The 14,260-nt window shown below is 39.1% G+C and overlaps 3 protein-coding genes across 3 annotated transcripts in view; 2 read left to right on the top strand and 1 right to left on the bottom strand.

Annotated features, from left to right (window-relative positions):
* ints14 (integrator complex subunit 14) overlaps positions 1-1,074 on the top strand; it is a 4,646-nt gene extending 3,572 nt beyond the window's left edge. The window contains exons 10-11 of the mRNA XM_072385916.1: positions 368-433; positions 538-1,074. Of these exons, the coding sequence (XP_072242017.1) occupies positions 368-433; positions 538-771 (300 nt within the window). The 3' untranslated portion in view covers positions 772-1,074. The remainder of the gene's footprint in view (positions 1-367; positions 434-537) is intronic.
* On the bottom strand, positions 953-5,506 carry hacd3 (3-hydroxyacyl-CoA dehydratase 3). The gene is made up of 11 exons (XM_072385917.1): positions 5,306-5,506; positions 4,504-4,546; positions 4,335-4,408; positions 4,079-4,243; positions 3,826-3,871; positions 2,733-2,843; positions 2,498-2,625; positions 2,264-2,376; positions 1,898-2,004; positions 1,695-1,826; positions 953-1,597 (listed from the first exon to the last, which is right to left on the bottom strand). The coding sequence occupies exons 1-11, from the start codon at positions 5,381-5,383 to the stop codon at positions 1,521-1,523; spliced, it is 1,074 nt and encodes a 357-aa protein (XP_072242018.1). The 5' UTR covers positions 5,384-5,506; the 3' UTR covers positions 953-1,520.
* Positions 5,507-5,606: 100 nt separating this feature from the next.
* On the top strand, positions 5,607-12,641 carry ppcdc (phosphopantothenoylcysteine decarboxylase). Its single transcript, XM_072385221.1, has 5 exons — positions 5,607-5,820; positions 7,080-7,175; positions 7,608-7,736; positions 7,851-8,019; positions 12,073-12,641. Exons 1-5 carry the CDS (start codon positions 5,677-5,679, stop codon positions 12,159-12,161), a joined length of 627 nt encoding a protein of 208 aa, XP_072241322.1. The 5' UTR covers positions 5,607-5,676; the 3' UTR covers positions 12,162-12,641.
* The last annotated feature ends 1,619 nt before the right edge of the window (positions 12,642-14,260 follow it).

The following is a 14,260-nucleotide window of genomic DNA, read 5'->3' as shown; positions in this document are numbered from 1 at the left end:
TTTGAATTACTTAAAATTACCTTACTTACGCTTCCTGATTTACAATAATTAGATGTTTCTTTACTTAATTAGTTGTTGTCAACATCAAGTTGGTCAAAGCAAAAAAACGTTCCAAGTAATTTAACCCAAATTCTATTGATGCAATGTTATATTGCACGTGCCCAATATGTACAATAAACTGCAATCATACGATATTGCCGTGATAACAAACACTCTCCCATTTCTGCCATCCATTCATATGAGTGAAACACACAGCTGCATGGCTGCTAGAGCCTTTTCCTTCATTTGTTCATGTTGAGTACTGGTCAAAACATTTGGAGTGATTTCCTGCCATCACTGACTCGTTGGTCATACTGTTACTGTACAGACTGATGTCCAGAAGATCCTGAGGAATGCAAGGAAGTTACCAGATAAAACTCAAACCTTCTACAAGGTAAGTTACTCTGAAATGGCTCTGAACAGAGACTTTAAAAAAAAAAAAATAATAATAATAATAAAACCCTTTTTCCCTTTTCTGCTTTCTATTTTATTTGTCAGGAGCTGAACCGTTTACGGAAGGCCGCCTTGGCTTTCGGTTTCTGGGAGCTCTTAAAGGGAGTGGCTGATCTGCTGGAGAGGGAGTGTACCCTGCTGCCAGACTCTGCTCACCCTGATGCTGCTTTCCAGCTCTCCCACGCTGCACAGCAGCTCAAACTAGCTAGCACCGGCGACTCCCAGTATGCTGCTTTTGATCAGAACATTGCTCCCATGCACACCGACTTCTCAAGCTGAGCCAGTTCGTGTGAGTGGACCTGAAATACAGCAGCGTGGACTAATGTGGGACAGCACTGGGTGCACACACGATGCTGTTTGAATACCTTTTTTTAATGGAAATAATTCGGATGGAAAGCTGAAAATGTTCGCGTGTACGTCATTTTTAACATGTTTCTATGTGGGAGCTTTTTCAAAAATGTACCAGATTTAAATGGGAGTTTCTTTCAGTGTCACAACTACCACATTTACAGGATACATGTGAAATGCCTTGAAAATTCAAGTGACTTTTAAACTAATAAAAACAGCCGAGGAAGAAAGAAACCTGTTCATACTGCTCACAGCAGCTTATTGTTAAACATGAGGGTCACTAGTATGTTGTTTGTTTGTTTTTCCCTGAGTTTTCTGGGATGGTTTGGAAGTATGACAGAATATTAGAGAGCAGTCAAAAATACCACATTATCTAAGAGAAAAAGAAACGCATTGTCACACACGACATCAAGTTCTGTAGTTTTTGACATTTCTTCAGTATTCTACATCATCTGATATTCATGAATAATCGATCAATAGTAGGCATGACAGTCTATGCAATGACTGCATATTGCATTAGCTGCAGGGTGTTTATGTAAATATACAGGAAACAACTTCTTCATAATAAAAGTGGTACTTATTTGACCAGAACAGTGTTTTGGAGCGTGATGATCTTAAAAAGGTGCTCAGAAAGAAGCAGGCAGCAGAGGTGTTTGCAGGAATGTTGGTGGTGGTGAATGTTAATTTGCTTTCCTCTTCTTGGTGCGGAAACGCCTCTTCCTTTGCTTGTAAAGGTGACGGAAGTTGATGAAAAGCCCTAAAGGAGGGGGGAGGAGGAAAAAAAAAAAAAAAAACGAGATTGATAACAGAACTAAAGTGGAGACACGAGAAGATGTCTGTCAAGAGTTACTTACCTAAAAACATAAGGACGAGATAAATGTACAGGGCGCAAGAGAAGCTGAGGGAGGAACCGGTGCCTTTTGGCAGAGGAATGCTGAAGAGTTTCGTTTCGTCAAAGATTGGAATGGACTGTATCACTGCGACGGCTAGAAAGGATGAAGATGTTAGATACGTATTATGCTAAAGAGAATGATTGAGAGAAAGTAGGCTAGCCCACCTTCAGCTAAAACACCTAATGGGTACAGTGGAATCCAGACAGTGTAGCGCAGCCAAGTGAGGGTTTTCCACTCCATACCGAAACAGCCCAGCATGTAAAATGGATACCTGAAATCAGAACATTGTGTTGTTTTTAGGCTGAAAAGTTGTGAAGCTACAAATACATCTTTATCACAGTGTGGCTTAAATGACCTGCTGGTGCTGCATTGGTATCTTAATCTTTCGTTATTTGACGTGATGCTGCTTTTAGAAGGGGGATTAGATCGTGTCATCTATTGGCTGAATGCTTCAGGTATAGATTATATTTGAAAAGAATCAAAACATCGTACTGAATACAAATGTCACTATTAGCCATTGACACAGTTACCTAAAAATCTCAATGGTGCTCCACAGATAGAAGATGAAAAACACAACTGGCTGACGGTGCATTTCCTCCAAACTGCCTAAAATGATGAAGAGAATAAAATTCCTTCCAACCACCTACAGAAAAAGAAAAAACAATAAGTATGTTCATTCGTTTTTCATTCCTACTGTATCCTATTCGTGGCTGCGAGGGGGCTGACTCCTGTCCCAGAATCGAATGTAAAGGAACTCTCCATACCTGTATGACAGTGGGAACGACACCTGTCCGGACCACACCAAAAGCTGCATTGAGTACCTCGACTGATGCCAGGATCTGGCAGAAGAACATCACTTCCGATATTGTGTGAAATGTGTCGTAGAGAGAATCTGAAGAGAGTTTTAGCGATGAGTATTCTTTACAGGGTTTCTGTGAAGCTGATCAAAAAGCCCAAAAAACATGAAACTTCAGGCTACAGGTGTGCAGTATTCCTTACCTTGGCCAAAGATGAAGAGGCGCACGGTCATGTTGACAAAGATCCATGAAAATCCAAGAAACTGCACCAGGTTATATATAAACAAATAGCCTGTTTTCAAACTCACAAACCCTGAAACATAAAAAAAAGAAAATATCAATCAGGCAGCCGATCCATGTGATTGAGAAGTGGAAGACAATACTTTCAATAACTTCAATAACAAACAAACAAAAAATTATAATTATATTCACAATTGTGTGCTCCGGAGTATATATTTAGGTGTCTGAGGACATGACCAACTGGAAACTAAGAAAAAAAATACAACATTGGCATTTTGTGTCGACTATACGTGAAAATATCATTTTCAGTGAGACTTTCAGATTTTCAGGGTCAACTTATATCACAGTACAAGGTTATCCAGCCTCCTCCCCGATGTACCTCATCCAACTTCAAATTCAGATGATGCTGCATTCACTGTGCATCAGAATTAGGACGTTGGAACTCTTAAAGTTGCGTTTTGCTTTGCTTCACTTCACAGTTCGCTCGAGTGATGAATGAAATGAGGAAACAATGCTTCAACACTACTTTGTTTTGCGTTTCAGAAGCTGAAAATTCGGATTTTCCATTTGTCATAGTATGCAACAAAAGTACAGCACGGTAGCCGCCATCTCATAAACAAGCATTGGTGATATATAATCATATAAACCATAAACTCTTGAAGATAGACGCTAAAAACAAATGAATGGTGCAACAGTTACACCCAGAATTAAAGTTTCTATGTTAAACCAAGTTGTTAATGGTGGCAGTTATGATATGCTGTGCCTGTTTTAATAACTTTGGCAGGTTCAACATATCTCACTATGAGATTTTGCCTTGAATTGGGGCTGGTAGCCTACCAGCTGTTTATGGTGTGCTCTGAGCTCTCAGGCCATTTTCTGTATGCTCTCTCAGACTATAACATGGTGCTTAAAGGGTTATCGAGTTCTACAAAATATGTCACAGACATTTCATTAAGACTTCAGGAAATTGTATCAGCTTGTGGGAAAGAAAAGCTAATGTCTCCATTTAATAAGCACAACATTGACAACTCTCAACGGTCATTATTTACTCTTACCATCATCTTTATGCCTCGCAGCCCTCAGCCTGTTCCTTCTATCCTCCTTGTTGTTCAAAAAGAAAAAGCAGATGTACAAGTGTTAAATTCTTGTCACAGACAGCAGCAGTTTTCAAAGTAAATTTAATTTAACTCTCTGCAACAGTGACATTTTAGTGATGTTTAGTCTGAGCGTGCGACTGGATAAAGGGATTGTGCAAGGAAACGTCTCTGACACGAAAAGAAAAGTAAATAAATAGGAATTTAGTGTCACCTTTTCCCGGATCTCCATCTCAGCGTCTGACTCGTCCAACCACCGGTCAAAATCTGGCGCCAGAAAGACAGGTTTACGCTCCTGCGTGGTCAGCCTTTCCCACCAGCCTCGCTGCACTTTCCGCACTGTGACGTTCACCTGCCGCTGTGTGGACCTGTGGCTCACCTGGGCACACGGATTTATAAGATGGACACAGTAAGGGAAACTAATTGGCATCAGTATGAAAGACGAGGCAGATTTTGTAATGAATCCATACCTCCGACTTTACTGGCAAAAGAAACTCCAAGCTGAACTCATAATCATTTTGTCCTTTTGCTCCATGCCCCAGGGCTACACACAAGACACCATTCAAAGGGTCAGGATTCATGCCTTGATGAAAAAACATTATTTATAAAATGTGGTGGAAACCAATGGACATATCTCACCTCTGAACTGAAGAACGTTCTCATGCACTTGAACATCAATATTCTGCAGAAAGAAAAGGATGAATGATGTGACGCTTCCTCTTACTGTTTGCGAAACTCAAGCAAGTGCAAGTGTCACTTTACATCCTATGCTTTTCACAGAACCGCTGAATGTGAAACACTTACAGGGCAGATAAGTTACACTTACAAAAACAAGATAAGCTTAGTTTATCAATCTAGAAAAGCTAAGTAACACTGAATTACCAGAGTAATTTACTTCCTTGTAAAATCCATAGAGGGAAATGAGCCATTTACAGTCTCCTTTAAGAATGTCCTACTTTAAGAAGCAATCTTCTTTTTTTTTTAACTATAATGGCTACATTCAGTAAAAAGCGTACCAAAGTGTGTCTTAGATGGACTACACTGCAGCTTGAAGCGTGCGATAAAAGCAACACCTTTAACGCAGTCTTAAGAAAATAAACCGGCCTTGGGGTGAGCTGACATCTGCGCCTTTCCTGGAGCCAGAGGGCGTGGATAACATGACACACACATTGTCTATCTAAATCACCACTAAAATGCACCGATAACCCGGGTTAGTGGGGTCACACCTGAGAGGTGATGACAGAGACTTTGTAAAGATTAACTATCACCTCAAATTATCTCTATATGCCTTACAACATGCAAACTATACAGCTGCTTATACATGGACGTCCAGCCTTCGTTTACATTGATCTTTACTCTAGAAGGCATAAAATAAAGCTGGGGCAGATCAGAAACCACACTGCACAGTGCACACTGGCAACAGGATGTAGTTTACGCTCACCTGGGCATCTGTCAGCTCCACTCGCAGGTAAATTTCTTCATGGCGTTGAGCCCAGTAAACGAGAGGTGTGAGAGTCATACTTTAGTATTTATAGAACTTGTTTCAAATGAAATGACACGGAGCGATCAATGAATGAGGTGCCCTCGCTACATGCTAGCTTCTCTGACAGCGTTTAGTCAATACCGAGAATATTCTGTGGACGTGCGCGCTCGCAATCTGTCAGCGTAGCGTCGTGCGCGTGCAGAAGACGGCGCCATGCGTTCGTGCTCTTTTCTGATTGGTTTGTAGCGAATATTTACGGAAGTGGGTGAAGTTCACCGGAACACGGTACCGCAGCAGTTTGTTGACCTCCTCGTGGTGATACCGTTAATATGCAGACAGACGACAGCGCTGCATGTCTAAGAACCGATTTGTTGAAATCTTCCGAGACATTTCGAGTTCTTGTTGGCGTAACAGGGAGCGTCGCAGCTTTGAAACTACCTATTTTGGTTTCCCAGCTTCTTCAGCTCCCTGGGGTGAGCTGTTTCGTAATGATTTATTATACAAATTTATCATGATCAGCTCTGTTTTCTGAGACCGTGCTATCAGATATAACCCACACAAGCTCTTTGTTCCTCTAACTGTAAGGTGCATGGCCTCACAGTTACCGCAAGATGGGGACATTACACAGCAACATCAGAGCCATAACTATATTTGTTATATGTAACAGTTACAGCTAATGTATTCAGCAACAGCACATTTGTTTTATTTTAACTTTAATGTAGAGTTTGTTTTAACTGAGGTTTATAAAGGTGAATTATTTAAAAGTGTGTAAGTTGTTTTGGAATTAGACTGAACAAACTGTTGTACAAATGTACTCAGCAGAGTTGAACTTGCCAAGTCAGCTTTGCCAATATTTCTAAACTTAGATCTGCTGTCAGAGGGAAACGAAATTGAGAAGTGAAAACTTAAGCAACAGGAGGATAAGTATGGTCTGGCAAACAAGTGTAATGGTTATTTAGGGAAAGTTTGACAATACATCAAATAAATACTGATATAACTGACAGAATACGCAGGAAGATGCAGCCACATCTCATTACATCTTGATTTTTGTCATTTCATTTTACGTTGGAAACTAATCTTTTTATCTGACTGGTGAGCAAACATACTGTATTTACATTGATTATGCACCACAAACATACCATACAATTTCCACCCCCACTATTTATTACGCCTACAGAAGCGTTAAACACTTACACTGAGGAAATAACAGCCGAGTTAGTGTGAAAATGGTAACCGAAATTGGACTTGAAATGAAACCTGCAACTTCATTTGGATCTGTAGCATTTTTAAGAGATCAGAGTAATTTGACAACCAAGTGAATCTTTGTATTCCCAATGAAAATGTTGTCATATGTAATCAGCAGTCACACTGAATGTATTTATCTAGTATTAAAGCAGTGGACCATTCTGTAGTATTATACAATACTATTGAAACTGTGGCATATGTCCAGTTTTACACTAAGGGGTAGGATATTGATACTGCCAGTCTTGCCAATTGGTAGTATGAAACAACCTTCTAAGGGACATTTGCTAAGAAAATTGAGGAGGATGAAGTAAAATAACTAAAATGTTACCACACATGGGTATAGAAATGCAAATATATGAAATGACCACTGAGGGGTCACATAGTTGACTGCTGGTTGTACTTGCAAATATTTTTGCCATTCTTGAGCATTTAAGCAAAACCACTAAGTGCATCCAAAACTGCTGTTGATGTCTTTTTTGTGCCACAGGTAGCTGTAAGAGTGGTCACTACAGAGCATGCCAAACACTTCTACAATCCTGCAGAGGTCTCAGTAAATATCTATAGTGACAAGGATGAATGGGAGGTAATAATGCAGTTGTTTCAAATAACCTTGTACAGTTGTTCTTAACTGGTGACTTGTATCAGAGTTTTTCAAACCTGGCATTGAGTTTCTGATGGGACAATTTTAAGATTTCTTATATTTTCAATCATTCTTGTTAAATAGACTTGCACTGCACGATATTTCTATAAGGTCCACATTTCCTTTCACGTTCTCAAAATGAATTCATATAAAAATACCATAGTTAGAATAAAACTGAGTGACTTAAAGTGTAGCATGAGTTGTCAAGTAATTGCTGTACAGATTTCTAGTAATTTCTAACAATTTTGAGACACGTAAATCTGATTAAGGGCCAGAATAGATCGTGACAAATTGGCCTCATGCATTCCAGAGATAAAATTAAGAAATAAATGTTTCCCTGGTTGCTTGAAAAAAAACGTTCTGTCTCTCATTTAGCTTTGGACACAGAGATCTGACCCTGTGCTACACATTGAGCTACGTCGCTGGGCGGATCTTCTCATCATTGCCCCCCTTGATGCCAACACTCTTGGAAAGATTGCGAATGGCATCTGTGACAATCTTCTGGTGAGAACATGGAATTATTGTATGACGGCCTACAAAATCTTATGTCAAAACAGTAATTCGTCACATCATTTCCCTAAAATCATTACCAGCTTGATTAGAATTTGTCCTTTTCAGACGTGTGTGGTGAGAGCCTGGGATATCAGTCGACCTCTCCTCTTCTGCCCTGCTATGAATACCGCTATGTGGCTGCATCCCATTACAGCCCAGCAGGTATCGAGGCTGAAAGAGTTTGGTTATGTGGAAATCCCCTGCATTGCTAAGAAGCTAGTTTGTGGAGATGAAGGTGGGTTTCTTTTAAACATTTAAAATTTCCAAAGTTATTCTTCAACAACATGAAAAAATACTTTTATGCAGTAAAAAGTTAAAATACAAATACTGTACTATAATATGTGATAAAGGTGCACAAAACTAATCAGCTGTGCATAGTTCTCAAGACTCATAAGAAAGCAAAAAAAAAAAGCTGTTTCTTTTTTTTTTTTTCAAAATTTTGAAGACAAGAAAACAGTTTGGTAGCAGCAGAAATGCTCTTATCAAATAAACATAATAATTCCAAATGCTACAGGGTAGTTTATGAAAGCTGTATTTTCTAGCTAAAAATACATGACAGCACTGACAGAACCAAATAAATAGATAATTAAAGCACAACATTGTGTCTTTCAACAGGGAAGTGACTCAAAGTGGACATCTAAAATCTCAAAAGAATGGTTAAAAAAAGATAGCATGGATGGTTTAGACTAATCTCTTAAAACCTATTAAACTATTTAGAGATCTTAATGGTGCTCTTATAAAAAAAAAAAGGTCCGCTGAAAATTTAAAAGGCCTTGACATGAGCGGCTGAAACCTACAATAATGTTTTTGTCCTCAAAATCTGCGCGGTTGCTTGGTTTCCTCCCAGAAATAGTTTGCTCCTTCAAAAATGTATCCACTTTGGCTTGATGGACCTTACATTTTGTAATTATACTATCAGTAGTAATAGTTAAATTAAATTAAATTCAGTTTTATTTATCACAGGGCCACACAGAGACAAATGAGACAAACAACCATGCACGCTCACACTCACTAATTACCAATTAACCTAAAATGCATGTTTTTGGACAGTGGAAGGAAGCCAGAGTACCTGGAGAGAACAATGGGAACAATGAGAACAGTGAATCAAAGGATACATGTTGGAACAGGGAAACACAAGTTAATGACCACAATAATTTCACCTGTACAAAATATCTTTTGAAATAGTCACTGGAACATCAAGGTAATTGGAATAGGTTGAGCTTGGCAATTATTTTCTCCCTTTTTTTCTTCAGATATTTCTCAGCTTCTCTTTTTCTAGCCCATATTAAATGTAATTCCAAACAGCTCAATGAGTATTTTCTTCATTTAAAGCATCGGCTTTTGTACTGAGTGCAAAAAAAGTTTTTTTTAAGTATGACCATATTCATGAGTATCAGTCATTTTCTTCTGGCTTTGTTGAATTTACGCTTAGAGGACCTGTAGTCATATCGGATAAGGTAAATTAAGGCAGTTTTGATTTTGATTTAAGAAGGTGTTAACAGTTACCTGTGAATCATCGCATTATGCTTATGTACACTAATCTTGATCGGCATGTTAAGACAGGAGTTGTTTCATGTTTCATTGGTGAAGCGGAGAAAGATAGTCTGAGAGAACTGAGTAAGATTTCAGAAAGTTGGCTGTACTGTTCAGGGTATGTCTCTAGAGTTTTGGTTAAAAATCCTTTTATGACTCTATGAGCTGCAACCTTGGTATGGGGAAGGAGCAGAAACTGCATGAAAAGTATCATCTCACAGAGTGTTGACAGTGAATAGTAAGTTGCCCCAGTGAGCTTAGTTATTTTTAAAGGAAGTGGCTGAAGAAACACCACCACCACAGGCTAGATAAGCCACTTCACATACAGTTACAGAGGGGAACTGCAAAGTGTTCCAGTAACAACCTAAAGTTTAACCACAGAGACTTGTGAAAAGAAAAAAAGGGTCATTTAAGACTTACACTCCACGTTGAAAAAAAAGCACTTCCTGACAAAGTAGCATTAGTTTCAAAACAAACATCACCACAGATCAAGCAAGTGCAAAAATCTAAGGAAATGCTAAATGTCACCATTGAGCTATGCCATGCATTGTAGTGAGTTGTAAACTCCCTCCATAAGACCCTGTGCTGAAGTGTGCTGGTTAGATTTTTTTGAAATCCCCAATCTCAAAACGGGATGAATTCATTTAACTTTTAAGCATTTGTTGCTTGAACTTCTCACTCATTCTCTAATTTTCCATTCTGTGCTACTTTTGAAACATTTCATGCATACAGACAAGGCAAAACCACAAGGGCAGAGTCTAGCTCGACCGTTCAAGTATCTATCACTGTTTTCTTTCAAATGTTCAGAGTGAAAGCAGTTTTGTCTTAAAGTGTGCTTAGATGAAACTGCAAAGTAGTTAGTGTTAGATATATTCCAACCCAAGGGTTAGAAGGATTACCACTACTATCAAAGATTTTCCGTGGCAGCGTTAGAAGCCACTTTTAGATATCTTATTTCTGTTATGAGGCCCAGCAAATTCAGTGGGTCAACTAGTAGGCTTTTAAAAGCATTGATTAGCAGACCACAGGGCTGTCTTCACTTGCTGTCAGACGTGTTGCGTAATTTGTGTAGATTCCAAAAACAGGGCGCTATTCTTTCCTTAACACTTCCCTTGATTCTACCCACTTCCCCTGTTGCTAAAGTATTTTTTTTATATACATTTGGTATATCTTTATCATAACATTCTTTAACATTTGTTTTATCCGTAGATGCCGTGAAGGTAATTGATTAAACTGGTGAACCCCATCTCATGACAGAATGCAAAACATCTGCATTGGTGCACAAAGTTGCACAAGTACTGCATTTTCCGTACTCCTATGCAGCTTAGGGTTAAATTCATCAGCACATTGACATCCTTTGTGTCCACACATGTTCCTGTGTAATGACGCCTACTTTCGATGCCTTACAATTATGCTTTTGGCCAGAATTCTATAGAAGGAGGAAGGAAGGGAATGTGGAAGGTGCTAATCCACAGTACCCCATGCAAGGCATTGCTAGTTTGAGACTTTTTCTGCTCAGTGTAATCCATAATTATGCCACTTTTCTATTTCGCTTCCATTTTTTTCTTTTTTTTTCTAATGCACTTAAATAATGCACTTAAGTAATTATGTGTGGTGGTTACCAAATACATTTGTAATTTTAGTTGGATGAAGTGTGAACTGGGTAGCAGGGAAAGGCTTTGGCGTGCTGATTCCTAGCGTCACAAACTGGCTCTTGATGTGTGAAATGTCACCACAGGAGCTCATGTGGAAGAAGGAGCGGTACACTCAACATATAGCTGCATTTAGCTCTTGGCACAGCATGAGCTCTGGAACCAGACTTTTGGTGAGGGACTGGATTCTCTCATACTCTGGAGTTGCCCAAGGGGAGAGTCGTCAAACAGGTGTGGGATTACTCAAAAAACTTGGCTGCAAGTTTCAGGACAGATGACATATGCACCAACCAGCAGTTTAGATGGCCTGGCCTCCCAGGAGTCTCTGGATGGTGTGCCACCTTGAGATCCCATTGTTCCCCTGGGAGACTTTAACACCCACATGGACAATGACAGAATAACCTGACTTCTGATATGACCTGACTTCTGCCTCCCTGATTTGAACCCAAGCTGTGTTTTTTTTTTATTGTACTTCTGTGCGAGTCGTGGACTGTCCATAACAAACACCACGTTCAAGCATAATGTAGTTTATAAGTATACTTGGTACCAGGCCCCACCTTAAGCCAAATGTGAATGATAGATTTTGTTGTTGTTTCACTAGACCTGCAGCAAAATGTCTTGGCTGCTCAGAGCTCAGAGCTGCAAGCTGTAAGCTTTAGAAACCAAGACCAATTTTCAGACATAATGGAAATTGTAGAATATGAATTAGTCATGTTGAGAGCCTCCATGGTGGATGTGGTTTTCAGAAGCTGTGACCTTGAAGGTCGTCATTGCCTGTTGTGGTGGCAGCTGGAGGACACATTGGTGGACCCCAGCAGTGAGGGAAGCCGTCGAGCTGAAGGAGGTCTTTCAGGCTTTGTTTTACAGGGCAGATAGTATTTTGACTCACTGGTAGTGTTTGAACAAATCTCTTTGCACCTTGACTCAGATTTAGAAGGAAACCACGTGAGTGCACAAAAAAGAAACTGCTTTTGTGTGTGTGTTTAGTACAACAGGGAATGGATTTGTGTAGTGCTTGAATTTGTATCTTTTTTTTTATGTTTCCCTCATTAATGATTAATGATTAATTCCTTTTTTAAAACAATGTCCTTTTTTTGCTGTAGGTAAAGGTGCCATGGCAGAGGTATCGACTATTGTCAATGTCGTCAAACAATATCTTCAGGAAACAGATGAGCCGTCTCAGAAAACATGAACATTACATCACTCAGCATGATGCAAATGAACCAAAGACCAATAGAAAATAAACACGATGACTTGCCTAACACTTGTCTAACACAATTGCAAATTTCATAGTTGCATCTCCAGTTCAGACTGTTCTTGTTTGGGCAGTCCTGTCACATGACTGCCAGCATGGTACTCGAGTTTAATTGAGTTTAGCTTGTTAGTTGCATTTAATTAGAGCCATATTTATAACAGTTATTGTTTTGTGTCTCCTGTTCATCGTTGTGACATCATTTAAAAAGAATTCCATATATTCTGCAGCCAGATCTTCATCCCTGTTTTTTTTTCCCAAATGCGACTCTTTATCTTTTTAGTTGTTCAAAATGTAACATTTTATTATTTTTGAAAAAGTGACAGTAAACTCTGGCCTGCTACGTGCTTTTTTTGGCTTTAATGTTGTAACTCAATAAATACTGTCGTTGTCAAAGATAAAAGGTAAAAGAGATTTGAATTAAAAGCAAAGTTTCAACCATGTTTTATTTCCTTTAATTGTCTTATTTCATAGAGAGATCCCTTGTAAAATGATGGTTAAAATGATATCTTTTGTAATTCATTAAGATATAACTTTTATCAGCAGTAAGTGGCATCATTTGGGGGAATTTCACCCAAAAGAATGAAAAACTACTGTGTGTTTAAACAGCACAGCAAGATTCAACTCAAGCAAACTGGTGAAAGTCTTTATACATATTCAGACTGCACATCTTTATTTGACATTAAATTTGCATTATGTGGCCTATGGGGTTAATTATATGACATAGAGCAGTAGAAACCTTTCCCACAAGACTGGCTTTTACAGCAGGGATTTGTAAAACTGATAGCCAAAGCGCGGATGTCTCAGGCTCAGAAACATACAAGATCCTGGAGTATTTTTGGAAAACATCTACACCTGTGTCTTTAAATGACTTGATTTTTTAAAAAGTAATTTATGAAATGCTTTTAAGCACCACTCTAAGTATCAAAGGTCAACAGTGATGTAACCCAGGGATGACATTAGTGTTAGACATGTTTACTGCTGTGAAAACCTTCCATCTGCCATCAAAGTGATATGTACCAGTCTGGAGTGTGTCCAGAGTAGACGGTCAGAAGAATGGCAAGTCAAGCCAGGCAAGATTTGCTTACATCAGTGCGGGGGAGCAGACACTAACAAATGTCCTTCCAGTAATAAGCTAAGAACTGCTGGTTGTAAGTGGTAATCTTGGCTTGGCTGCAGTGTTAAAAGTATATGTTGGAAAAGTAGAGCTAAATTCCATGTTAGACTGCCTGCTTTGTATAAGATAATACAAGATTCTAATTGTACAGAAATATAATGTCTTCATGCAATCTAGAATACCAACTATATAATGTGGGGACACTTCTCTACACTTTGATCTCACGCATTATTGGTGAAACACCGTGCCACTTATATTTTTATCTGCTGTCGAGATGGCTGTATTTTTATCTTGGTTTTATTTCTGGTCTCACAAAAATCCAGTGGAGCTGAAGAAAATTTGCTTTGCAAATAACCAGGGGGCATTGTTACAGTTGAGCTGTTGAGGTTGCAGCACATGGAGCCCTGTGAGTGGTTCCCTAAATGAAAGGCATTCTTACCTGAGCCATAACCTGTCCTGCTGCTATTGGCTGCCGTGGGATTCTGTTAATGAGGCCAGAAGAGCACGATATCGACCATATACTCATGAGAGGAGTGTTGGAACTGTGGCGTTCACAGCCAGCAGGTGCACCTAATTTGAATGAACACTGTGTAGTCACAACTCAAGACAAGTCATTCATTTGTCAGATAGGTTTCATTTAAAGGTGATGTGAAACAATCAGAGGTGGACTTTTCAAGACAAATATGGCATTCTTTGCTGTAGCTCCAACACATAGTTTTCAGATAATGCATTCTAAATATCCTATCCAGACTTAAACCTATTTGTTTTAGGAAATTTACAAGAGTGTGTCAAAGAGAAATTTGCAAGAAACTGACAGGCTCATTACAGTGATGTCATCCTAAACTAGATGAATGACTAAGCCCTGGTTATATCTCATTCACTAGCTGCATTCACCAAACATTGTAATCTTTGGTAGATATGT

This window comes from Leuresthes tenuis, unplaced genomic scaffold (genome assembly GCF_036924035.1).
Source record: "Leuresthes tenuis unplaced genomic scaffold, fLeuTen1.0.hap1 SCAF_5, whole genome shotgun sequence".
Taxonomy (NCBI): domain Eukaryota; kingdom Metazoa; phylum Chordata; class Actinopteri; order Atheriniformes; family Atherinopsidae; genus Leuresthes; species Leuresthes tenuis.
This window is presented reverse-complemented; position numbering and strand designations above follow the sequence as displayed.

What these genes read in the sequence shown, in the direction of transcription:
- ppcdc (XM_072385221.1), top strand. Translation starts at nt 5,677, where the DNA reads ATGCAGACAGACGACAGCGCTGCATGTCTAAGAACCGATTTGTTGAAA. An exon ending in AGCTTCTTCAGCTCCCTGGG is followed by an intron (nt 5,821 to 7,079) that starts GTGAGCTGTTTC and finishes TTTGTGCCACAG; the next exon opens with GTAGCTGTAAGAGTGGTCAC. An exon ending in GTGACAAGGATGAATGGGAG is followed by an intron (nt 7,176 to 7,607) that starts GTAATAATGCAG and finishes TCTCTCATTTAG; the next exon opens with CTTTGGACACAGAGATCTGA.
- hacd3 (XM_072385917.1), bottom strand. Translation starts at nt 5,383, where the DNA reads ATGACTCTCACACCTCTCGTTTACTGGGCTCAACGCCATGAAGAAATT. An exon ending in TGGAGCTGACAGATGCCCAG is followed by an intron (nt 4,547 to 5,305) that starts GTGAGCGTAAAC and finishes TTCTTTCTGCAG; the next exon opens with AATATTGATGTTCAAGTGCA. An exon ending in TCTCGTCCTTATGTTTTTAG is followed by an intron (nt 1,598 to 1,694) that starts GTAAGTAACTCT and finishes CCCCTCCTTTAG; the next exon opens with GGCTTTTCATCAACTTCCGT.